The sequence below is a fragment of the Magallana gigas genome, chromosome 9 (assembly GCF_963853765.1).
Source record: "Magallana gigas chromosome 9, xbMagGiga1.1, whole genome shotgun sequence".
NCBI classification, from domain to species: Eukaryota; Metazoa; Mollusca; class Bivalvia; order Ostreida; family Ostreidae; genus Magallana; species Magallana gigas.
Window position 1 is genome coordinate 2,356,671 of NC_088861.1, and position 27,452 is coordinate 2,384,122.

At 33.3% G+C, this 27,452-nt stretch overlaps 1 protein-coding gene across 4 annotated transcripts; it reads right to left on the reverse strand.

Moving 5' to 3' along the window:
* Positions 1-1,341: 1,341 nt before the first annotated feature.
* LOC117680451 (synaptotagmin-1) lies at positions 1,342-25,467 on the reverse strand. Of its 4 annotated transcripts, none has more exons than XM_066071012.1 (10): positions 25,262-25,467; positions 24,336-24,431; positions 12,257-12,501; positions 11,777-11,961; positions 9,947-10,072; positions 8,504-8,671; positions 7,533-7,709; positions 5,691-5,808; positions 3,590-3,723; positions 1,342-1,871 (listed from the first exon to the last, which is right to left on the reverse strand). In XM_066071012.1, exons 3-10 carry the CDS (start codon positions 12,483-12,485, stop codon positions 1,686-1,688), a joined length of 1,323 nt encoding a protein of 440 aa, XP_065927084.1. In that variant the 5' UTR covers positions 12,486-12,501; positions 24,336-24,431; positions 25,262-25,467; the 3' UTR covers positions 1,342-1,685. The 4 variants fall into 4 exon arrangements, with proteins under 4 accessions (XP_065927084.1, XP_065927083.1, XP_034331811.1 ...); XM_066071011.1 differs by lacking the exon at positions 3,590-3,723 and adding an exon at positions 4,141-4,274; XM_034475920.2 differs by lacking the exons at positions 3,590-3,723; positions 11,777-11,961 and adding exons at positions 4,141-4,274; positions 11,551-11,729 and having other exon boundaries at positions 25,262-25,327.
* Positions 25,468-27,452: the final 1,985 nt, after the last annotated feature.

The window sequence follows — 27,452 nt, forward strand, 5'->3', positions numbered from 1 at the left end:
GCCATGATTCAAGGTCATGACCTTTTTTTGGTAAGGTCAAAGTATCGGGCATCCATGACTCAACTTGACCTTTAGAGGGCATGGTCTATGACACTTTAACAAACAAAGGACAAAGAAAGACCAAAATTTTCTGACACAAAAGTTTATTGTACCACTGACTACAGAAGATCTAATGATTAGACACAAGTTTGTGACCAGTCTGGATTTACACGTGGATTTCTAAAGAAAGAGAGAAATTAACACACCAGTAAACATCACTCAATCACGACAGGTCAAAGATAGATGACCTTTGACCTTCACAATTTAAATAGACTGTGGTTAGGCTAACTTCTGATAAAACTTGCATTGCATGCATTACATGGTCAGTCCGTGGTTCAGACGTCTATATTATTCATAAACAAGATTAAAAAACAAAAACAACCTTTAACAATAACAACATAAGCCTGTAGACTTGTTCAGGGGATAAACAAATCAGAAACATCCGACTTTTGATCATGTCTGTACAACAAACACTGGAAACTGAGATTCTTTACAAAATAATAATTATATTAAATGGCAAATCATTAGTCAATCAAGCTTGTTATTCAAAACATTGGAATGGATTCTTCACAAAACAACCAATATTTGTATAAAAATTAAAATAGTAAACAATGAACCCTGAAAAAAGTAAATAAATGCCATTTTTTGTTTTAAATACATTAAACAAGTTTGGATTTCTGTAATATTTTTTTTTTTTGAGATGCCATGGAATGTAGAGACAGGAATGTGGTATGTACAGAGATGAGAGGAAATGAACAGGGCTACTGCTAATTAAAACACAATGACAAATACATATCTTAAGTAGATTTCAATCTTAACACAAATTTTCTGGGTTTTTTTTTTTCAATTCAGAGTCACAATATCATCAAATACTTGCTATAAAGGTGAACAATACCCTTGACATTAAAAATTTCTTAGAAAGATTCGATTTGATTTTACAGTAAACCATGAGAAATAATGCATCAAACATTGATGAAATATCAAGCATCAATTATTATGAACTTTTTGCAAAAGTTTAGATGAAAATGGCTGTTAAAGCAGCAAGAATAAGATAGTCTGGTAAGATAGAGAGAGAGACATTTTCTATATAAATAATCTATCACAGAACAAATTCTTGAACCGGTTCTACACTTGAACAACCTGATGAAGAACTAGCTACAACAACCAGTTACCATGGATACACCTTCCCGATAGTCACTACAATAAATGCTTCAAAACATTTCATAATAGCATCTGCAGACTAATGGTCTTAGCAATTCAGTAAAATTCTTGCTGATCTGAGAGGGTTTTTTCACAAAATGATATAAATACCAGTATATAGTCAACATAATTCAAAATTCTACAGAGCTTTTAACTTCTACAATACGTGTATATTTAGATTGTTAATATGATATTGCACGAAAAATCAAAAGAAGAGGTATCTTCCTTTTGTTCTTTTAACATTTTTCTAAACAGGGACAAAAATTTAACGTTTGATCCCCGATGTATCAAAAATTTACAAAGATGGACAATTCAACTGAAACATGTTTTTTTTCCACGACTACGCTACGAAAAGAAAACACAATCACTGGAACAGCGCAATGACAATGAAGAGTCAGTTACAAGGGAGACAACTGCGCCGCTGTTGTGGGCCTAGTGTGGTGTTTTTAGCTTTTCTCGGGCACTTCCTGTAAGGTGTGCCACTGGGCGATGGGTCGTCGTGGGTTTGCCAGCATGTCACTCCAATGGCGGAGCTCGGTTCCACTTGAATTACATCCCAGGACGACACGCCCGATCGGTTCCGAGGTTCCTATTCTGTCGTAATCTACCACTGTGATGTACAGCTGTACCTTCTAGATGCATAAATATTAAATCAAATTAAAATGGTTTTTATACTTGTGAAATGTATAGGTGTAATCGCAAGTAGATTTAGCAATTCCATACAGAAATGCATTATAGAAAGTCCCATTTATCATTGAAATAATTTTATGTATAATATATATCAATAATGGTTCAAAATGTACAAATATTTATAATAAATAAAAAAAATCAAGAAGAGAAATTTTCAGAGTAAAAAGTTAAAATTGATCAAATGATATTAATCGAAAACAATCAAAGGCATATAATGTAAGGAAATCTTAACAAATTGGTGTTCAAATCTAATGGTCTTTTTGAAAAAACACAGAAATGTGCAACATGCTACAAAACATTCAACTGCAAGACAAGCAATCACCAAAAAAGCTCCAACATGCGCAGATTTAGACTTAAGATCAATCTCTAATTCAGGCACTATCTTCATCAATACTAGTAGTCATACACATTTGCAAGCCAGCGTGCTAATAAGGGTTGAGGTTTGAGGGCAAAACCTCAATTTCACTTACCTTGCATGATAATAAACCAAGTCCTTCTTATAAATAGATTGAGTATTCCCCTCACCTGATTACGCCAGTCAATGATACTTTGTTCCTGTACTATTGTTCCAAGACAATTGAAGCAAACTTGTTTGTAACTTCTGAATTTTTATCATTTGGAAATAAAAAATTTACTAGATTAGAAGATGCTTATTTTAACAGCTGTTCAAAACCTTGTTCACAACTGGACCATAATGGAGCGATTGTTTAGAGCTGCAAGTTCAGAGGAAACCTTTGAGCACAAGAACTCCTTAGGGGTACACATCTATACATGGAACGTATATGTATATATATCACTACACACACTACAGTATTACTGGCACCAACGAATACGTGTGGGAGATCTACCACTCAACACCACTATAGATACTGCACTGTGACCAGCTACTACAGATTACAATTATTACAATTATTACAGCTAGTTGAAAGCGATGTCATCAACATTATTTCTTTTCTTTGTGAGTATTACAGTACAATGAATGGGAAAGGTATGAAACTGTTCACAGAAAACATGAAAATAACTTTAACGATTACAATGTAATCAAATGTAATAAAATTATTCAGCCATAAAAAAAACAAGTATATATAAACTGCTGATTACAGGGAAATATTTGCCTCCGTTTTATTTTCACCCCTTTTGCCCTTGTTGTCAGAGGGCGAATTTAAGACTGGGAGAACTCTATATTACAAATAATATCTCTGTTAATTCAACTGCATCTGGGCTAAATCAAGACGGTGTGAAACCGTATGCAAGTGTAAAAGGGTGAAAATTTCACGGGGCGAAAATTACACGGGGCGAAAATAACCCTGTATACAGTATTCATTCGGTTTGAAAGGTTTTTTTTGTTTTTCTCTCTAGTTCTGTGAACAGTTGATGGAGGTGGAATGGGTTACAGAACAAATGTGGGGGAGTTTGTTAGCTGCTGCAAGGTAATAAAAAATCCCCTTTCTGTGATGGGGAGCATTATAGCCATTACAATTATTAATCAACTGCGCACAGAAAGAAAAATAACAGCAAAACTGGCAGGTTTCTGACTTTGAAGGACAAGACAATAGGCTTTTAACATCAACCATACTGGATCTAGGTATCATAGACAAGACAGCACTACTGAGTCACAGCATTAACATGGCTGCCACAAGCTGGTGGCCTAAACTGGTACCTGTATCTGTTCGAAGGGCACCTCGAAAGTGAATGACTCGTTATAGTATGGATTAAGTGTGCACTTCTTGATGGTGGTTTTCTTCTTCTTGACCCGTTTCCCATTTAACATCATAGAGATCTTAACATATGGATCTAATCAAACAAAAACAGTGAGAAAACAGATCAAATATAACTGTAAAATAAATTCCAAAAGCTCCCAAAATAATCTGGCATGCATGATCAGATGTTTTTGAGTCAATAGCCAACAAAACACAGGAAGTTATCAGGAATACTGAAACTGAAATTCGGAAATGCCCAAAAAAAATTAATAAAAATCTGATTTTTAATTAATAATTTTAAAACAAACAAGTGAAATTTTTTTTTTTTAAATTTAATCAGAAAATCATTTAGTTTTTATATAAACTTCTGTGATGGTTGGCCTGGAGCTAAACAACTGATCATCAAATAAAATGTAAATATATAAACGTATATATATGGACTAATAGTTGACACCAACTAAAAAACAATAATCAAACAAAATGTCCCTGCGGGTGGCAAGCAGATCGGTACCTGAATCTGCTCAAAAGGAACCTCAAACGAGAAGGACTCATTAAAGTAGGGGTTCAAGGTATTTTTCTTAATGGTGGTTTTCTTTTTCTTCAGGCGTTTGCTGCCCTGATAGAGGGCAATTTTCACATAGGGATCTGTTAAAACACAGAATTACAACACTAAATCTGCTTCTTACGAATATCTTCCAAAATAATTTTTGTTTAACATCTCAGTCCCTAATTAAGATTAATTTAACACATCAAAATTTTTTCTTCTCATTACTTTTTAAAAAAATAAATGAATGTCTAGAAGCAAAACTAATATTATAATAATCATTATATGTCACAAAAAACCATCAGCTATCAAAATATTGCAAATAAGAAATAATCATTAAAATTTTGAGCTATTGTTTTAAATATTGTTGATAAATACTGTAAATTCCTTATATTACGCGAATACTTAATTCCGCGATCCCACTGTTTTGTATCAAATTGCGAGAATAAAAAATCGAGAACGTAGAACATTTGTCCATATTTCTTATAGTTCTAAACTCTCAGAAAAAAAATTGCGAGGTTTTAAAATCTGCGAGGGGTGTTTCTCACGATTTTACGCGGATATAACTTCCTCGCGTTTAATTAGGAATTGACAGTAATCAAATCAAATGAGTAGATCGACTGTTGACATGCAATGTACTCTACTCTAACATTTATCAATAATGCATTATAACTGTTATATTCCCCCAGAGATGTTTTGGCAATAAATCATTCAAAATCTTTTTTTCTCATCTATACTGGGAATAATAAATAGACATAAGTCTAAGGGACATTCATTACTTTTTCAAAAATCATTGAGATGGAAACCTGAAATAAAGATCATATGATAAATCACTTCATAAATTCATACAATGCCCATGGGCCATAAAGGTCACCTGAGTATCTTATAGCCCTATGAAGGATCCATAGAATGTCATTTTAAATACAGTCTGGAGATTATAGTTAAAATACTACTCCTTCCATGCATTATAACCAATATATTGCTTGGGATCAAGAATAGATGAATAGGATGGCAGATATTAACAGAAATCAAAATATTGTACTAGTCATTAATCATGGTGGAGGAGGCAGGGGCATTACAATTTCCCAAGAAATTTCATCTGGTGTTTCTGAATATGGTGAATTAGAGAGTTTATATTTTTAAATTGCATCAACTTCAACATTGTTGTTCAAAATGTATTGTCCTTGGGGGAGGTGGTCACGATTTTCACAATTTGAGCTCCTTTATTCTACAGGTGCTGCTCTGTAAATTTGGTAGAGATTAACCTTTATGGCAGTTTTATAGATGAATCTAAAAATCTTCAAATGTTAATTAAGACTGGTGCAGCTGGTACGATCCACAACAACATATTAAGTTATTTAAGTTTAGCTCAGGTGACCTAAAAATATAAAAGACGTTGTATATCAATTGACTAGAACTTTTTTTTCCCGTATGGAAAAAGCTGTTGTTTAAGTTCTTTATTGATGCCCATGTTAAATGGTTTTTTTTTATCCTTTGAAATAGCCCCTTTGTTTTACCTGAGAGACCGCCCACGTCCATCTTTTTGAGATTTTTGGCCTCCAGTACGACGACGGTCAGCTTCCCTGCCGTGGGAACGTATCGCAAGGAGAAGCAAATGTCTCCCAACTTGTTCTCCTGCAAAACAAAGAAAAGGAACAAAATGTATTTCACAAGTAACACTACAATACACAGGTCAATGGCTGCATTTTGTATATCTACAAGAATTATCAACGACCTAAATTAGTTTCTTTTAATGACCGTAAGTCCTACCATAAAGAATGCAGGTTATCGATTATATACTTTGGAGTCTTTGGAAAAACTCAATCATAAATTTGTGTAAAGACTTCTACGATCTTCATGCTGGCTTTTACAATCAATCTTTAACACAAAATTGAGAGGAAGAAAATTTGCAAGTAGGCTATATTGATGACTAAAAATATATAGGCCTATCTGGTAAATCAGAACAGGATTGTGTACTGGTACATGGATTTGTGATTTTGCAAACAACATCAACATGTTGTATAAATAGCTCTTAAAACTACAGAGGCAGCATCTGTCGCTTTAGAAATGATCATTTTACTAGAAAAATGTCTGCAGTGAGAATCTGAAAGCGAAGGCTATATTGAGTCTATACATAAATATCCCTTGATTTGATCGTATTGTATATGATTCCCTGTTCTGAATAATGGACAGTCCGTAATGCACAGTTATTGGTGTCTCTTCTGGCAGGAAGCTTGTTTATGTACATTTTTGGCTCCATGCCAATAAAAAAAATTTCGAAACAAAACACTGATTGTTAGTAAAAAAAGAAAAAAGACAAGCATAGATTTTTTTTTAGAAATCCATTTAAGCTTTATATTAAAATATGTCAACGGAATTTGTGCTACAAGATATTTACTAACTTGTCTTTACAAACAAATCAAACATATTTAGCATTACCAACTCTGCAGAGTATTGATTATTCTTTTTCACTCTTCAGCCCATTTAGGCTAAGTCATTTCAATGGTAAACAATTCAGAAAAAAAACTACTAATGGAAGCAATCATCCATTATTTTCATAGACATTTCCCTAAGCATTGCAAAGTAGAAATCATTAAACAAATCTCAGCAAAATTAACTAAACTAAAACCCTCCAAAAAAAAAACCAAAACAAACTGGTGTTCTTCCATTTTGTTTAAGCCGATTGTGTGGTGCCCCCTGGGGAAATTGAGGTGCCCTTGGGGAAATTGTACTGACAGTGGGAGGTTTATTCCCCCATATCAAGCTTTGTTCCACTCAGACTTAGGGGAACCATATGGCATACACTAGCTGTCAGCGTGGCAACAGATTGCTGATCAAATCTCATCAGCTTTTTACTGTATATACTATTGTAGATTTCAGGCAGTGCATTAACTAGTGACAGTGCAAAAATCACGTCAACGCAAAGGCAACTAAAGTGCTTCCAGATTAGATATACCTTTGAGAAGCACCGGAAAATTCCCAAAGAGACATAATTATTTTAATGATTTCCATCAGTCACCTAAGTGGCTGGTAATTTGATCAGTGTATATCCATGTTTTTACCCTATATCAGATATTTTGTAGCTGATAGATGATTTTCCAAAACAAAGCAAAATTATGGCACAACTTTCATCATATAAATAAGTAATCAAAACCTTGACCTCAATTAAGTTCTAACCTTGAACTTCAACTAGACAGCAGAGGATTAAATATCCGCTAAATGGCCAATTTTAAACAAAAAAATTATCACACAGCAATCACAATAAAATACAAACTGCTTTTGCATTGCTTTAAATTGTAGTTTTGATAGCTTGACTTTAACATGACCTTTCGAGTATGTAATCCCCCTAGGGTTCTCACCTTTTCAGCATCATTATCAGGGCTGATTAAGTCTCGCCACTCTTCAAGAACTTGACACAAGTCCACAGTGTTAAGTGGAATTTTTACTTGTCCAATCTGGTCGTGCTTTGAAAATCGGTCAAAGTCGTAGATTGCGAATACCAATGTTTTTGCCCCTACCTCTGCATAAGGAACATTCTGCAAAACAGAAAAAAAATATCGAATGCAATTAATTTTCAAGATATCAAGGGACCATGTTTTATCTTAGAGTAGGAGGTTCACAATAACTTTAAACTTTATCAATTTAGAATGATCTCCCAAGGTAATTATTTAACTGTGATTTGTATCAAGGCCTTTATAGTCGTCAAGCTTTACTCTTCAAATGATTGGAAATTTCTAATGTCGCAAAAAACAGTTCCAAATGACAATTTGTAGAAAACAATAAAAAAAACCCACAGAAAGCAAGTTATTGATTTAACTGCAGAAGAGGCGGAAATAATTCCCGGAACATGTCGTGAGGAATGATGAATATGTCCGTTCTAACAAATCAAGTGGCTTCATATAGCAAGCATCAGGACCATTTCTCTTTAGACAAAATATTCTGTCCAAAGCATCAGTACAGGAAAATCACTTTGAAGTTTGATATAAATGTCCTTGTAAATACAAATTGTTTCAAGTGCATACACTTCATAAAAACAAAGAACAATTTTACCCAGGAAAATGTCTTTTAAAAAAAAATCAATAAAAATTCGCAGTGTTTTCTGGATTTGTAGCGAGATTTTTTTTTGGCTCACACTAATAAGTTCTCATTTCTGTATGCCAACTAAAGATAAGAAGGGCATAGACTGACACAATTATGCAAACAATCCAGACTAAGACGTCATAACAACCCTTAATTATATAACAAAAATTAACACCTTTCAATAAATGGGTCAAAAAATGACGGTTCTTAATATCACCATGTAAAATACCCTCCCCATTTATCTGTTCACCTTGAAGGTAAATGTTTCATTGAAGACTGGATTCAGTGTCTTGCGATGAACTTTTGTTTCAAATTTCTTCTTTTTGTCGGGCAGAAGGTAAACTTTGACATACGGATCTGAGGTGCCAGACATGTCCATACCCGGTAGGTCCGCAGCTTGAATTACGCCCACCGTCAACTAAAATGAAAATAAAAGAACACTGAGGAGATGGGAAAACTTTGATTTTACAACACATGTGATGGATCAACAACACGTGCAGTTGATCTGATCATTCAAAAAATACATGTGTCAATCATTATTTCACTTGATAAGTAAGTTTGATCCAGCAGAACAGTAACATATTTTGAAGACATAAATATATCTTGATAAATATGTGATTAAAAAAATATATCCTGTTTAAGTAGAACAAATAACGAATGATTTCTAATAAGCGTAATCTGAATTTTTGTACAAAATTCTGTATTTGGAGGTAAAAAACAACTCAAAGGGAAAATTAAGAAGATATAGACATAAATAAAAAGATGTGGTAGATTTTTAGAGTGATGGAGATGACAAAAGCCATAGAAATAATCAGAATATTCTCAAATATCATGAAGAGTGTTAGAATAAATTGGGAATGCTAATATATCAATTTTCTCTGACTGAACTCCAAGAACCAATAACCATTACAGTTGAAGCCTGTGTTTGCTTGTCACTTACGGTACTTATACTCTACAGAAATTGTTTCATGCCAAAAAGTCATAACACTGTCCACTGATTATCCTGTCATTTCTTGGGGTGATTTGCGACACTAGTTCTCGACAGAATATAATAATTAAGACAGATTTATAAGCTAATGTCTGTTCATTTTTCTAATTTTCTGAAGCCAAGAAGCCACATATTGATTCATAAGACATGAATAGAAAATTCAAGGGCCACAACCATTGATTTTTCTTTTCAGGGGGACGGACATACATTTCAAAGCGATATGAATTGATTGCAAAGGCAATTATTCAAACTTAATTGGTCTTTGCAACAAAATTAGATTTCAATAAAGCGTGTAACTAATATCCTATTCAATTCACTGATAAAGAGAATAAAATCAATGTGTCTTAATCTCTATTTTACTCCACACTGTGTTTTCTCCAACATTTTTTGACATGCAAACCAGAAGTCTGTATAATCATGCTGAAACAGCTGTTGAAAAATGACTCGGCTTCTAGAATTTTCACAACCCCCCCCTCTAAAAAAAAAATTCATTTTGCCTCAATTATATTGGTAGGAATAAATATTTTTCTAAATTTTTTAATATCATATATCAGATTGAAACAGAAGTAATCCTCTTGTCAAAGCAATTCATACAAAGTCCAAGGGAACTGACATCTTTTTGACACCGAATGTGATAGCTGACATTGTTCTAGATCTACGTGGCATCGCAGTAGGAGGAATTAAAGCTGCTGGAGTATGACCTACCTCATTCTTTGTGAAGTCGTAGTCTAACTGGAACTGAAGCTTGCCGAGTTTGACCTCCGACTTCGTGCTCTCATTGTCATCGTCCTGTTCCATGTTGACCTCTAATTCCTCAAGGTCAGGCTGTATCTACAAAACCATGGCAAGGTCAAGGTCAAATTAGTTTCAAGGTCATCAACCAGCTTCATAAAGCTGTGAGCAGCTACACATCATAGTGATATCATAATTGGAAATATCGTAGGAAAAAAACATAAATGAAAGATAACAATGGTATAGTATCAAATTTTTCTGTGAATCAATAAGTTAATTAGGAAAACCTTCAAAATACAATCTTTTACACAAAAAGTAGAATATATGAAATGACTTTAACTTCAAATCTTATTTTTGTCAGTACTTAGCGAAAACTGAACAATGTACATGTAAAAAAATTTTGAAAGGTAAAACGCTTCATTAGGTCTTTAATATTCATAATAGTGATGCATTTTTTTTTGCACATTTACAAGTCAGGAAGTTCAAAATAATTAAGGCATCTCATATATGTTAAAGGAACTGAATCTTTAGATATACATGTAGATCTCGAGTCAATGATGAAGCTGACAATGAATCAAGTAAAACAAATCGCATGCTCATATTCGAACGATGGATGCAATCTTGTAAATCTCTACCTACACACTGAAAATAATTAAACGTTTGTTAAAAAAACAAAGAGAAAAGTGAACACCCAGGATAGAGACCACAACAGAAAATTGTCATGTAGAAACTGAAATCAACCATCCATTATTGTTTTGATCATTGATCAAGTATTTGAAATGCTCTGAATAAATTGAAATCTGTAAGGACTGGCAACTAGATATGACTGATGTGAATCTATTTCTTAGGACTTCTGTCAGTAATCCAAAACCTATGATATTCTACTTGGTTACACAAATCAAATATTTAAAATCTGAAGAGATTTATGATAATCTTATTTTGTCATCAATAATCAATAATCCACAGCTTGAAATGTTTCTTTTACAGATATTTCAATTTTTAAAAAAATGTATGTTTTGTGTAAAGTGCTAAAGTGCATGTTTTCAAATTTTTATAACTCTGTTTTCATAAATAGTTCTAATAAATGTTGTTTGCTTTGCAAGCACCTTAAGGAATAATATACATTGTGCACTTTTGCAAATTGATGCACTTTTGAATTAAAAAACATGATCTCTAACAAGCCTTAGATCCCTAAGCCATAGCGAGTGTATCAAAACCACCAACACCTACCCACGTAGATCAAATAAACAGAAGAAAAATATACTTGACGGATATAACAAAATATCCAAATACCATAGAAACTTAGAGTGCGGGAGCCAGCTCCGTTAAAAAAGAGTTATAAAACTCTAAGACTTTACTGCTATCACAGGTAAAAAAAAATCAAAATGTGTTGAAAGATTAGACTGAAAACAACTGCGTTCAGACCTCAATCAAAAGAGGTGGTGCCAAACACATTGTTTTAGTGAGTTCATGCAGACATGCTCTCTGAGAGGACTTGAAATAAAATAAGTCTGTCAGCAGACTGTGTTGAAATCTAAGCATTCAAGTTGTGCTCTCACATTGCTGCATGGACTCACGTTTTCCTTTTTGAGGGCAAACTCGAGTCCCGGCTTCAAGCTGGCCTTCAGGCCTTTCTTTCCGTCTTTACCTTTGCGTTTCTTACAAATACATCGCTTACATATACAATAACAACAACATAACAACACCAGGAGACAGGCCACTCCAATAGCAATCAGCGCCCACATGGGGAGACCCACTACAAAGAAACAAACATTACGTTACAGCGACCAATCAGACACTTACTTTCTCTTTTTTCAGGGACGCTCCGATGAGCTGGACTGCCTTAAGGTCCACTGGGCCCTTCAGTCCCTTTTTGCCTTCTTTCTTCTTGCGTTTTTTACATATACATCGTTTACAGACACAATAACAACAACATAAGAAAAATAGTATGGCCCCAGCTGCTATAAGTATTAATGCCCAAATAGGTACTGAAAAAAAATAACAGACATGATTATTAGGTTAACTTCTTAAAATCAAAGCAAAAAAATAGGGGGAAAAATCATAGCTTGTAATTTTAAAGCAACTTATAAATAATAAAGAGACAAATTTTCATAGCGAAAAAGTTTGCAGCATTCCAGCATAAAAATTGAAATGAATAATGTAACTTTATTAATCCTAATGACATGCATTGCTCAGAAACAGAATGAAATCTTCCAGAATAATCTTTTGACAAAAATTTCAGAAATATCTTCCTATTGCAGATAAATGAAGAAAAAAACTTACGTTTGCTTAACTCTCCCGTCACAAGGTTTTTGAGTTTATCGATTCCCTTTGGGGCCTCAGTGACACCTGACCCATCCCCAGAGGGAGCCACTGTAGTGGGACCAGGGGCCGCCCCGGTATCAGCCACAGCATTTTGAACAGCTTCCTTAGCAACACTGCCTGCTGTCGTGGCAACCACCTCTACCCCTCTCTTAACTCTCTGAAGAAGGTCCATTATTACTGCAGGCATGTTTCAGCTTCAAATCCTGTGTAAGAGAAAAACAAATATGAAAATCTTTTTACCTTCTACAAGTATACCATGATACTAACAAAGCATGCTCTTTAAACTACAGAGCAAAAGCTAATTTCAGTCAAACGGACAGCCACTAAAAGGTATTTACAAATGCTTTACAGATATTTCATCAGCTCTCAATCAACAAATTATCATCAAAATGTACTTTTCATCATATCAATTACGATAATAAAATGTTATTACACGTACGGCACTGCTCTGGATAAAAGTGTTCTCATGAATAATAACGTTATTATATATATATATACTGACACTACGTCATTATGGTATTAATACATATGTAACAATTGAAAACTTGTGACCTATAGGACACGTGTCTATAGAAGCAGCCCACACAACTGTATAAAATATCCTACAGGTGGAAGTTGGGGTGAGAGAACTCCAGTGAGAAGATCTTGAGGATGTACAGTATAAAACTGACAATTTCACACACCAAATCTGCTATTTACGCTAGAAATAGTATACAACAGCATGTGGATGTCACACAAAGAGATCCTATGATGTGTATATACACTGTAAATGATAAAAATGTTTGTCAATGATATAAATGAGCACAGTAATATATCAAGTTTGACAGTCATAAGGAAAGGGAAACAGACAGTTCAATTAGCTGCAGGTCTGAAAAAATTTGGATGGACGGCCTACAACGAGATATTAATATAAGTTGTAGAACTTGATTATCAATCGTTGTAAAATATATAACATTCAAGTTCTAAATTTCTTCAGACTGGGTGCTATAGACCTGCAGCTACATTTCAATAAACAATTAATGTCAGAAATTTTATAAATAATTAAAAATTCAAACTAACTTGTGTTTCAAAACATGTTTATACAAACCCATTTTGCAATTTTCACCTTTTTTAATTAAAATACCAATTACTTTTATAAAGTTTTATTTATTCAGAATATTGTGTGTTAATTGTAACATTTGTTTACACGTGTTGTTACAATCCCTGAAACGTTCTACTTTCCCATTTTTCTGTGCGTTTACTGTGCACTCACTGTGCATTCAATTGCACTCTCCGTTTGTGCTCACCGTTCAAGCGCTTACCGTGCGTTCACAAAGCCTTGAAAAAAATTCACAATACATACATGTAGTTTATTCATTATTTTTGCCTAATTACCAACTTAATACAATGCAGGATAACACCCGAGGCACTCCAAATAAATCGTTCATCTTGCGTTCACATAGAATTCACGTCATATCATTCACCATGCATTCATTTTCACTTTGCTCTCCATTTGAACTCTGCGTTCACTCACCATTCATAAGAGCTCACCAAATTCCGTTCAATTGCGCTTATCGTTCTCTCAAAGTGTGCTCACTGTTCGCTCAGCATGCACTCACCGTTCAAGTGGGAAAGTAGAACATTTTAAAGACTATAAAAAGACTGTACAGAAATTTATATTTTTCCCAATATACTTCGATTTAAACAAAACAAAAAAAACACGCGTTTAAAATAAATATGAAACATTTGTCTTATAAAAAAAAAAATTACTAAATAACTACCTAACTGTTTCAGTTTTGATAACCTTCAAAATTGAACTGCCTCAAGTAACATAAAAATAAACTTATCCAAACAAACAAGAGAAGCGAGACCGACCGTGGGTTTCCGATGATGCCAAACAAAATACAGGTAAAGACATAAAAACTCAAGCCATATACCTCTGTTATTTAGTCAACAACTTTGCTATCTTCTGCATTAATTTCCAGCTAGTCAGAAGCCAATAAATTCTTTGATTTTATATTTGCAAAGAAGTTTTTCACACTTTTGGCAGATTCAAGGACTAAATTAAAGTTTCAACAAATTAAAGTGATGACTCTAAACTGATCTAAAACAATATACCATGCTACTTTATTAGTAATGAGAAAAATACAAGTTTATAGCCAAATCAGACTTGTACAGAGAATAGGTTTCTTCTCTAAACAAACAACTCTTAAAAGTAAAACTCATGTACTGGTACAATATCCAATATTCAAAGTTACAATGCATAACAACTGCAGATGCTTTCAATCTACTGCAAATCATAATCAAAGGCACAATGTGAAGAGTTATTTTTCCCCTGTGTTCTCTTTGACCGTCTGCACTTGCAAACAATTTTGCTTCTTCTTGAATTCACCCAGACAATGTTGTACACTGTACTTAAAGAGAGATAATATGAGAAATTTGAATTCTCTAAAATCCAAGGCAAAAAGACCAAAAGTAAAACGGGGGCGAATATTTCCCTGTATACAGTATACCAGTTTCAAAAAGCATAAAAATAGTGTATTGTGTACATGTATACCCATAAGTGTACAACAATACAGAAAACAGATTAGTTAAAGCCACATTTACATTACAAACATTAAACAAAAGTTTTGACTTCATAATGTTCTAAATATTGATTATCCCAATGGACGGTACGTGCTTTTATTCATAAAACTGGTTTTGGGGAAAACATCTACTAAGGTGAATAAACCAGTAATTTGCTCTCTAGAATTTTTATATTTATTATATACCGGTAATTTACATTTAACAAGAAGTTCACTGACTTTTTTCCTCTGAGTTAAATTTCATCAACACAGACAATATAGCAGAGATATAATCATAAAAAGCCTGAGGATGCAATATCCTTTAGACTTAAATCAAATTACAGTTGTGAAAAGGCACAAAATCCTCTAGACAATAATCCAAGTTTTTCAATATTAACGAATCCCTATTGAATCAAATCTAGATTGTCCAAAAGGAACAAAAATCCTGTAGACTTTATTGAATCTAAATTGTTTAATAGGAATGAAATTCTAATAGACTTGAATATAAGTTGTCAAAGAGGAACAAAAACCTATGCTGCACAGATTCTTTACAAGTATTAGAAAGAGCAAAAATTTATATATACTGTATACAGGCTTATTTTCGCCCCATGTTATTTTCACCCTTCTACACTTGCAAACAGTTTTGCCCCGTCTTAAATTTACCCAGACACACTTGTGTACTAAAGAGATAACTTGGAACATTGGTATTTGCCCTGACAGTGTTTTAAATTCGCCCACTGACAACGATGGCGAAAGGAGTGAAAATAAAACGATGGCGAAAGGAGTGAAAATAAAACGGGGGCAAATATTTCCCTGTATACAGTACTTGAAAAATAATCCCAATTGCCCAAAGGATCCCATATACAGACTTGAATTTCTGTTGTTTAAAAATGCAAAATTAAATTGGCTTGAAATCCAGTTGCCCAAAGAACTTGAATTTAAGTTGTTCAAATAAAGCAAAACAATGGCTAAATACTAGTGCCGTTTTCATTGAATCTTTGAGATTATATCATAAGGATTGTGTACATTGGATAATGTTTGGAGTTGATGGTCAATATACTCATCAATAATCCATCCATGTATGTGTTTAGAAAGGGCTTCCTGAGTCAAAATAGTCCCAGCTATACGGCCAATTATGCAACTCGATCAAACGAACATTGAAGAAGACCTAACAGGAGAGAGTTGGAGGCAGAAGTATTGATTGAGATTTATTGGGATATGCATGCAAAAGAAAAATTACAAGTTCCAACAGACGGCCCACTCAATTGTGTATGCATGGGGCTGAGACCAATAAGCTCTGAAGGCTATCACTTCACAAAATGCAGACTAAACTGTAATGTTTTCAGAATGCAGTCTTGACAAAACCCGTTTTGTTATAATTTCTTTAAAATCAATAGATTTAAAATATTGTTAAAAAAAAAATGATTTGGTGTTCAGATTATCACGAGTTTACATATATATACTGACACACATATTGGTGTATACAGCACAGAGCAGAGATGCAGAGCACATTTCTTCAAGAATCAGGGAATTTTAACATAATGTTTAATTAAACTTTGAGAAATTATTAAAAATACATTTCAGCTGGGGTGTATTGATCACACTGCTATTTTTTCACATGGATCATTTGTTTTTTCTAAATGTAGTACTCTCGTACATCTGTGTAATGATATTACATGTACTTAAACCAGTCAATATAAATGATCAGTGAATAGGTAAAATTTCTCAATCTTTTGTCATATAGGAGTGCCATATATGGTAATGAATTTATAGTACGAATACTTAAGGTGCCCTAAAAAAATAAGTTTGCAGCTGCGACTTGCAGAACTGTAAGCAAGGTTAGATTCAGCTGTACATACATTGGTAAAATCTATTTTTATTTTCTATTTGCAAGCTCTGGGAAAGATATGTCTGTTTCCTCAAAGGCTGCAGTAGTGAAGTTATTATTGTACACAGATTCTGCGTCATATTAAAATTACGTAAAAAAAAAACCAGTGACTGATTTGCCATTATTCACAGGTAAATAATGCGTAAATATATTACATAAATAAGTTTGAAACATTACGTGGTGTTTACAGTATCCATCCCAGTGTGTCATTTCTTTTAATTACATCATCTACTTTATATTTGTTAACATAATAAGCGAGGCGTTTATAGAGACAATGCTTTAGACTTAATCATTTCGAAATAATGATAACTACAAATTCTGGAAAAAGGGTTACAGGCAATAAAACTGTATGGCAAATGTCATTCGATCATTTCACAGAAGTACTGCTTTGTGCAGCTTGTCTGGTAATAATACCTTCTGATCAGTCTTTGCTTAACATGTAGCATTGTTTTACAGGTAAATGTATAAGTCACATGCAGACTCTAAAACGTGCTTCTTTGTCACAAGTGACAAGTGCAAGATTTTGTTTATCAGTGCCATTGTTGCAAGAAATACTGAGTTTTTTGTGCAGTAATATTTAATAGTCGAGTATTTAGAGAATAGTATCTTTTATTTTTAAAGGTATATAATACATTATGATAGCACGTTTTAGGGTACGTACTCTGCAAACCAAGACAGATTTTTTTCTTTTCTTTGTAGATTATACCTTTGATAATACTGATCCAGAATTTGGCAGTCAAAATTTCTTCAAGGTTCATTATCCTATTTTTATTGAATTTTTGGGTTTTTTTTAAAATCAAGAACAACTTTATCTGTGAAATGCACTAAAGTTCAGAAAACCTTGTTGGGATAAAACTTAAATTGATAGAAATCCTTGTTTAACATGACAATTTCTTAAGGGAATATTTCTGTCAGTACATGTATTGGTTATCTCTCTTATCAGAGAAGACAATGTACCTTAATCAATAGACATTTCAGCTATCAAATCAATTTCAATTAAAATCTGCAATTATCCACAGTATTGATACATTTATATAAACACCCATACTAGTACAAATCTTAATTTTGTAAAACCTATTTGCTTTGCATATTTATCTATCAACAATTTCCACAGTAGCTATTTATATGGCTGCCATAGCACAGTTTACTTGTACTTATATATAAGAGATAATCTCTCACTGACCACTGCTTTACCCTTGGCCAATACTTCAAGATGGCTGCAGCTGCTTCAGCTTACACATCCAATAGATGATGACGTCAACTAATATAGATCTTGGAGCCGTTATATTACCATACTCTTATCTTGTGTCAATGATGATACTGATATCTACATGCATCATCTCAATTTCAGCCCCATTTGACAGATTCTGACAGTAAGATGCATCATTAACCAGGTGCATGGTTATCCTATAAGATTAGTAACTCGAGAAAATCATCATCAAAATTGAGAATAAATTTAACTTTATCATTCATTCATTTTCTTTGCAATTTAATAGTTTACAATTTTTTTTACTCAATGTGTAGTTCTTTAATATTTTTAATTAATTTCCTTTTTAGGGGGGGGTTATTATAATTGTGCAAAATTGCTTGGCTCATGATATGTACAAGTGTACACATGCATTATTGGTGCTTAATATACAGCCTCCGAGGGCCTGAAATGTCATATAGCTCATTACTGTTGCGGGATGATAAATCATTCCTATTATAGATTAAACCAGAAAATTACATGTAAGTATGATAAAAAGTTCAAATAGAATGAATATTCAAAAGGTCTTTGGGGGAGGAAATATTTTTTGTTTAACTTCTGGGTTCAGGAAAAGAGCAATGTCTGACTACATGTAATTTCTAGTGTTTGTGATATGAATGCTGAAATATCACTGTCTGGACTATATTAAAACAACAAATTTTGATTTAATTTTATTGCAATACCCAGCCATATTTGTATGTACATAGCAAAAGGCTTTCCCTACAGACTAACAAACAAATTATCACAACATTTGTCTGAATGTCAGAGCATTCAGTGTATGTATATAATTTAAATGAACTATATTCACTGAACTAAAAGCTGTTGAACTGTGGGATAAACAAGAATATAAAATTTTTAACAGAGCATATATATTGTGTATACATGTACGTGCATGTAAACATTCTGGCTTTTATAACATAAAACATAGAGATCAATATTCTCTGTAAATCAGACTTTTTTTCATTCCGACACTTGATTTGAAAAACTTCAACAACAACACCACCCCCCCTCCAAAAAAAAAAACTGTAATAAGACTTTTGGTGGCTAAAAGAATGTGCATTAGCCTAGAATTTTAATTAAAATATTTCTATACTTATCAGATCTGTCTATACACTACAGTAACTGCACTTATACATGTAGGCAAACCGCCTGACAATTCGAGAATGTAATAATACACAGAGTTTCTGATAAATTAACAATTACTAAGGAATGTAACACTGTCTAAATCATTAAATTTGACAATTGCTAAGTAACATACACTATGACGCTCATTAAAAGTGAGAATTCCTAAGGAACTTTCAGCAACCATTATTAAAGTGAGTTGACCATGCCCAATTTAATTTCTACCCTAGCTCCCACATAAAGAAGAGTTAAGCCCCTTATCAGAATGACAAAAGGAAATATAAGCGTATAAGAATCTAGGTGACGTGAAGGTTCCGGCAAAGCTGTGAAGACTGCAAGATAAGCTTTGACCTGACAAAGATGGACACAAATAGATATTGAATAAAAAAAATATTTGAAAAGGAATCACGCGCATGGTTTTTTAAGAAGTCCAATAAGTATCGTGTAAGGTAAAATCATATCGATATTTTTACTGCAAAGCCCTGGATATCACTTCCTGACTGTCATCTTACAAATTTGAAATTCAGAGTTAACTTGGATTGTAACAAGATTGCAACAAGATCGCTTGCCAAGATGTGAAATACAAAACCGAGAAAACAATGATGGAATGTTTGATTAATAAAAACATTTCAACACATATCTGATCCACAGTCTAATGGTACAACTTCCTGTGAAATCTCTATGGCTAAAAATTTATGTCAAAAAAAGGAACGCAATGTCCAATCTCTGTTTGATACCACATAGCCCCACCATGTTGACATCATAATCAACAGTGATAAAGACGAGACATGAATAATTCATTAGTTTGGAGCCAGATCAGAAAGATCAAAGTTACAGCTTACAACATTATAACATCAATATTTCAGTGTCACAGATTTTTTAAAAAAAGTTTTAGGTTGAAAGTGTGGGCTTTTTTTCCATTCAAACTTTGATAATTTATATCATAATTCTATATGGATCTTTTATGTTGTGTGGGGGAGGACATTTTGTGTTTAACTCAGCAGAGAAAACATTTCCTGGAGTCGTTTGACATCCATTACCCAGAGAGATATGACATCTATTTTAATGTATCCATTTGATTACTCTATTTCAAAGCTGACTTTAATAGTTTCTGGACTGGTAGTTATTATAAAACATGAACACCTCTTAAAATATATATAGAACTGAACTTGACTCTTCCGTGGAGAAAATCTGCAAAATCCAATAACTTATATATAATTCTTATACTCTGGTGGTTCAACTTGCGTCATTTGAACATTATAATTGAAACTATGGCGCTATATATATTATTATATATCGGTATTACTGAGTGAAACTGATCAAATTATTAAATGATCAATTCCCTGTCAACAGAATTAAGTCACAGAATTGACAAGCTTAAAAATGTAAATTAATGCCTGCCAAGGCTACAAGTACCTACAATGTCCTTGAACTTCAACTTCATAGAAATATAGTTCAATCTCAAGGTCATGACACATGGTACACTTTTTTTTACAAGGGAAATTATTTTAACTTAGCTATATAGCTTTCTCATAACTGGAGCTAAAAGCTTTTGAGCCTGAAGCCTGAAGTTACCTGAATTAAAAGATAACAATATATTAATGAACACATTTCAGAAGCCTTATACACATATATAATACTCGTAAAAGAGTTTTTTTCATGTACCTGGGTAATTATGTTGTGGGTCAATTACATTTCTTTTAATATTTTAAAGTAATAACATTCAAACCAACCATTTTTATGAAGAAAACATATGATGTAGCAAATGTCACTTACAACACAAATACCGGTAGATCAAGTTTCAAAGTAAATGAATATTTTTTTTTTGTAGTTGATATTCACTGATTGTCTCAAGGGAGAAATTTTACAGATTTTACCGAGTCTTTCAGAGTCACGAACAAACAATTAAATAACAACATAAAATAAATCAACCTGACTCTCTAAGGACATCTACAGGCATGATCATGACATGATAGAATTGGAAGAATGATGATCGCGTGTATGATGCCCTAAGTCCACTTACAGTATCCTACCAGCATGCGGAAAGTCAGTATTTAAAATAGCTACAGGATCTGAATATCAAATTCTGACATAGTCACTACTGATCAACTGAACAATTCTTCTGCATCGTTTATTTTTCATGTACATCGATATATCATGTTATTACCGTACACCTTAGGATACAAAGATCTAAATAATATATGATTTTTTTCTGAATGATCCTAAATTGCTTTTTGGTTAAGCTTAAGCTCATAATATATTAAATATAAATATTTCATAAAACAGAAATGTTTTATCACACCAATATATTACATCAACATGTACATTATAATTTTTTAATTGGCAACTTTCACTACATGTAATACAATGATGTAACAGCCCATTATAAGTTTATGAAATCTAAAGACCATTTAATGATATTTCATGTACACATGCAAAGAGTTCCCCTTCTAACACTCTAAAGCCCCTGTGGTTTTTTACACAACACTGAGAATTCTAGAGAAAGGTTAGCTCCAAAATAATCAATAGTCATGGAAGACCCTGCTCTAATCAATTCAAATTTTCTCCTAATTATAACACACCCTTCTCCGAGGTCCTTCAATGTATCATTTTTTTAAAGTGAATATACTTACAGAGTCAAAAATCAAGAAATAAGTCCAAAAAGAATTCAACAATCCCGAGAAACTCCTATATTTCCATCTTTCACAGTTTGTGTCTTCATCACGGTTGAGAAACACAGCCTCCGAAGAGAAAATTCCAATCAATAGCAGCACAGAATTGTGGGATCAATACCTCACAATTGCATTATGGGTAACTTGAAGTATTGACAATCTCCAGCATGACACGAGACTTTCATTTATGCAGGCTATTTACAGCTTTCATGTTTATTCATGGATATGAAAAAAGATATTACTGCTTCTAACAGCTTCCAATCAGGGACCTATCAAGTGCTGACACTTAATCTCTCTCAGAGAGAGAGAGAGAGAGAGAGAGAGAGAGAGAGAGAGAGAGAGAGAGAGAGAGAGAGAGAGAGAGATATCTGAGTATCAAATAAGTAAAACTAAAGTATGAAAATATAATTCAGTCATCATTCAAATTGTCTATACAAATTCACTATTATGGCATCATATTCTTCAGCAAAACAACTGCAAGCCAATTAAAAATGCAAATTGGATATTATTGATTGATGTATACAAACATTATAAACTCATGCAACAACTCGGATTGCATCAGTGGTATTTCACTCATGATTGAATGCATGTTATTCAAAACTGTAAAATAGTTGATTGGAGATTACCCAACTCTGTTTATTGGAAATGGGCCTGATCTAGGATTTGTCAAAATTGATGGCTGATGCACTCTTTTTATCATTCTCAGTTCATTGGTCCTTTAAGCTTGTGGATTATTTAGTGAATTGGTTGACCTGTAAGTCATCCATTCAGTACAGAGGGACTGTCGGACTGTCCATTTGTGTGAGAACAGATCAATACAGGGGGCTATTATAATGCAGAGATATTGGTTAGGGGTCCAGATGGACTTTTAACATGGCTGGGGTCCAACCTGAAAACACTGCTTTCAAATTGGTTATAATACTTATGTATTCATAGCTTATATAATCAATGAAAATTTCTTCTCAAGATTTATAGCAACACCCAGTCCCTCAATTCCAGAAAGTGGCAGAAAGGTTTAGACAGATTACATTTTATATTTATGTGTACACAAAGATACCGATCAACGGATCATAACATTGATTTCTTACACACACAAAAATGAAAATAACAGCTACTCTCATAGTCTCATAGGCATCAATTTATTGAGCTTGTTTTTTGTGATCAAGGTTATAATACCCAAAAGACTCTTCAAGTGTATTGTGTACAAATGAGGGATTGGTCAACATCTGAGCTATGCTGCGCACTTTCCAGAAGAAAGAGAGAGAGAGAGAGAGAGAGAGAGAGAGAGAGAGAGAGAGAGAGAGAGAGAGAGAGACTCGGTACTTATAAGTTCCAAAATATGAAAGAACAAACTGTGTAATTTACAGCTAGGAAAAAGGAAAATCAATACCCCAAAGCCACCCACAGGGGGAATAAAAAAAGTAATTAACCATTATCAAATCAATATTAATTCAATATATTGGATTTTCTGCAATGGAAATAGTAAAATCTCACATTGGAAGAATAATTGTTATTGCCATAATCATTTACACCAGAACAAAAACAGTTGTTTTCAGAAGTGTATGAAAACCTTTCACTCTATTGGAGAATTTATACCCTGTTGAGGTGTGCTTGACTATGTAAGTCGATTTTCTTCCAAAGATTCCTCCTCCCAACTTGGTCTCTATCAGCTCTGAATAACCCTTGCTATAGCAACGCTGACGTAACACTGAGTTTAGTTGGATGGCCTGCAGCCCAGTAGATCTATAGAAGGACAGATAGGCACAAACAACGGAGTTTCCCAATAAATTCCGCATCACTGTCACGAACAGCTGTGCGGGGCTCAAATCAGAACCTGACCCTAGTTTTACATGCGTGGGTAATTCCTCTTTCCAATAATGTAAAACATTGTGATAGATATTATGTGAATAATAATTATTTTGTGTGATAATTAGATTAATGTTTCATAAATAAAATCATCTTCTAAAAAGTTAATGGAGAATGAATGTATAGAACTGTTTGAGAGAGACTTTAAAAAAAATCTGTCAAAAAAGCATGAGGAAACTGGCTTTACTGTAAAAGACCTTTCACTGTATCTCTAGATTTTAAAACACATGTAACTTATTGATATGATATGGAACATAATTAATTTGCTTGATCTTTTAAAAGACTGAATGTTGTCAATTTTATGGGCTAAGATATCTGACAACCAAACTTAAGCTATATCATACAACACAAAAAATGCCAGACACTGCTATTACTGGATGGTCTTCCAGCTTTTGTTTCAAACCAATCACAGCAATGTGGAAATCATCCTGGTCATCATGACCAAATAGGTCAAGAAAATAGGGTCTCCACTCCCAAGAATCACCCAGCCAAATTTCATAAGGTATATCAATTAGGGCTTCCAAAGCTATCTGTTAATTAAAATTATGGATGCTATTCAAATTTTGAAGAAAAAAAAATCCCCAGAAGCCATGTATGCAAGCATATTTTGTTGTAATCATATCAGTGAGAGAGTCAGACAGAAAGTGTAGGTTCAAAATCAATGTCCCAGTGAGTTGTAAATATTTTGCCTCCCCCTCACCTAATTATCTAGTTGCCATGGCAAAGTCCTTTTTCAACCAATCAGAATAAGGATCCTTAATTTCGGTGTCTGTGTTAGGCTGAACTATGGACAAATCTAAAAACAAATCAAAAACGAAAGGCCTATATTACATAGGAATTTGAAACTTTCATGCATACTTTTTACATGTTTAAAGTTAAATAACGTTTACAAGTAAAATCCCACTTTTTCTGCTTTTATAAACATTTTTGCTATCATTACCAATTTTTTTCTTAATGTCAAAAAAGACAAAGACTAGATGATTACAACATTTCATTATAAACATTCATTTATGATGATCAAAAGATATTAACTTAATAAATTTTGTGTATTTAGTCAGATATGGTGACAAGCAATGCAAAAATCTGCAGACGTTTGGGTTACATAGCCTTTCTCCAATGGATGCCAGAACATCTTCCAATAATCAAACCATATAGAACTGTAGCACTGCATCTCTTAATCAATTACATAATGTATTGTTAACGGAAAATAAAATCAATATGTGGTCACTGAGAGGAAATAAAACTGTAACACTGCACAGGTATACCTGTGGTTATTCACTACACATGAAGGTCTTCATATTATCAACCGGATTTAATAATTATCTGGTGTTTTAAACACCACCCAGGCAGGGTAAACAACATTTCGTAATTATAGAACTAATCTACGACCTAGTCTTAGTTCCTGTAATTAAAATCTACCTATTACGTATCATCTACTCCCTCAGATTCACACATATTTTAAGTACCGGTACCAGTTTTTCTAGGACTATGCAAATGGTATTTCAGTTCCCTCCTTTTTTCTTTTATCAAAAGTTACTGCATAAACATCATGAACAATAAAATGTTTTTTTTTTACTTTGCTTTACACATACATGTACATTTTACATATCATTGGTGATAAATTACCTCACGAAAATCGATGAAGCTTTTATTTCCGAAATATCACTTCATGGCATCAGTCTTCCTTTGATCCGAATCAAGATTTCCTCTGAAAGTAAATTCCAAAGAAGCTGTTAATGATCCAAATAGTTTACCCACCTAAATAATTAAGTATCTATCCCTTCAAGATTCAGGTAGAAAACAAAGTCTTACACCAGTGAATTTCACAACACGAAAGGACGGTTAAATTTGACACCGAGTACATGCATTTAGAAATAATATCAGGAAATGGGGAGATGTTATTGTGACGTGTTATCAAAAAGCAACGCTGCCTGTTTAAAACCCTTCCACGGGTGATCAACCAAGTATGTACATTCATCCATATACCCTAGGGTATGGAGATCTCCATGATCTTTAAATTTTGTTGTGGGTGTATTAGTTACCTGTATAGCTTTCTAAAGTGAAAGGAAAATGTTTGCTCTGGTCATTCTAAGTCGTCTCTCATAAAAAGATCGGACAATGAGTTTTTTGCATGCCTAATTCTAGAACACAAGCAAGTGAATCTAGCTTTCACATTTACCTACATAAAATCAGGATAGTGTATTGTTATAAGGTATCCTTTTGGGATTAGATCAAGAACCGTTTATAGTGTTATGAATTACTTTTAAATTGAAGGTTTAAGAGGACGGGAGGTGGCTATTTTAGACAGATTGAAAAAAAAAATCAACAACCCACTCATACTCATTACAAAGAAGTTAAAATTGCTAATTAAATTACAGTCGCTGTGGGTTTTAAAACTAATTCAAATTTAAAATCAATCAAGAGTCTATGATAATATCTCCAAAATCATTATATTCAAAATATTCAATTGGTTTATTTAATTTTGGGTTACATTATTAAGATACAGTTGTACTCATCTACCCTAACAAACAAAATTCTAGAACTGATTGGAGGAAAATATTGGCCAATTACAAAAGATCCTGTTTAGGTAGATCAATCGGTTCCAACACTTCCATGAAAACTAATATATTCTGCAGGATTTCCTGTTTATTATCATCTTTCACTTTAATGACATTCTGGATCTAATGAAAGCTGAAAATTATTTTCTTTTTTATATCAATGTTTGTTTGCTACCAGTATTTTAAAGTACCTTTGAGTGTGGGATGTCAAAGATTAAATATGCTGTTAACTGACTTCAATGGTCTTAAAATGGCATGGGACACCTGTCTATCTTAATGTGGATTAAAGTACATAATAATGAAAATACTTTCACTGTTTTAGAATTTTAAAATTTTACATGATTTGACCAAAATAGAGGGTTTTTAATTTTTGGAAAGGTAAAAATTATAACAGCCCCAGCATATTTGAACTTATGACTTACAGTTTCATAGTTAAATACTCTTAACCAGTAATTTAATTGTGCTACGCTTTTAGGCAAAAATTTTGGGAAAGAAAAAATTATACTTGATGTAATTGTTTTTTCGACAGGAAGTACATGTACGTCACAACATGGAGGTGTACCATATAGCACTTTAAATCTATTTAAATTACCTACTAGTCAACATCCTGCTAAGTATAAATGAAATAAATACATGACCTTTACCAGATGTAATAAATAATCAACAGTTATGCATCAATTTTCAAGATACCGGTATATAAAGAAAAGATTCATTATATAAAGCATAACATATTACACTATCTTGAAACAACATGATGTTCAATATTTTGTTGTAGCAAAATTTCAAACCCAGATATAATACTTCTCAGGGTTCAAAACATTATGTGACACTGGTCCATAAAATTTTCTCAACTTACAATAATGAGATACAAAACTTAGGGCCAGAGGACTACTTATAAATAGAAGAAGAAAACAAAGCAAAACCTCTCTCCAGCTAACAAAATTCTACTAAAACCCTATTCTTAAATTTGCATATTCTGTGAAATCATTTAAATTCGTGGGGGCCAATTTTTGTGGATTGTGGGTTTTTTGTTTATTTGTGGGGATATAATTTTGTTGATGCTTTGGTTTTCAGTTTCAGGGAATAAGATAACTATTTCTAAAATTGTTTTTGTTGAGGATTTAAATTTATTGGGGAGGGCTACCAAGGAATACCATGAAAATTGAGCCACCACGAATTCTAATGATTCCACAGTAAGAGATGAATATAACGTGCAATCAGGCTTTCATGTGTTGATGAACCATTAACCGCATGTTAAA

Coding starts and splice junctions, on each gene's coding strand:
- LOC117680451 (XM_066071012.1), bottom strand. CDS start 12,485: ATGCCTGCAGTAATAATGGACCTTCTTCAGAGAGTTAAGAGAGGGGTA. Junction 8,672..9,946: donor ACGACTTCACAAAGAATGAG/GTAGGTCATACT, acceptor TTTTCATTTTAG/TTGACGGTGGGCGTAATTCA. Junction 5,809..7,532: donor CTGATAATGATGCTGAAAAG/GTGAGAACCCTA, acceptor TTTGTTTTGCAG/GAGAACAAGTTGGGAGACAT.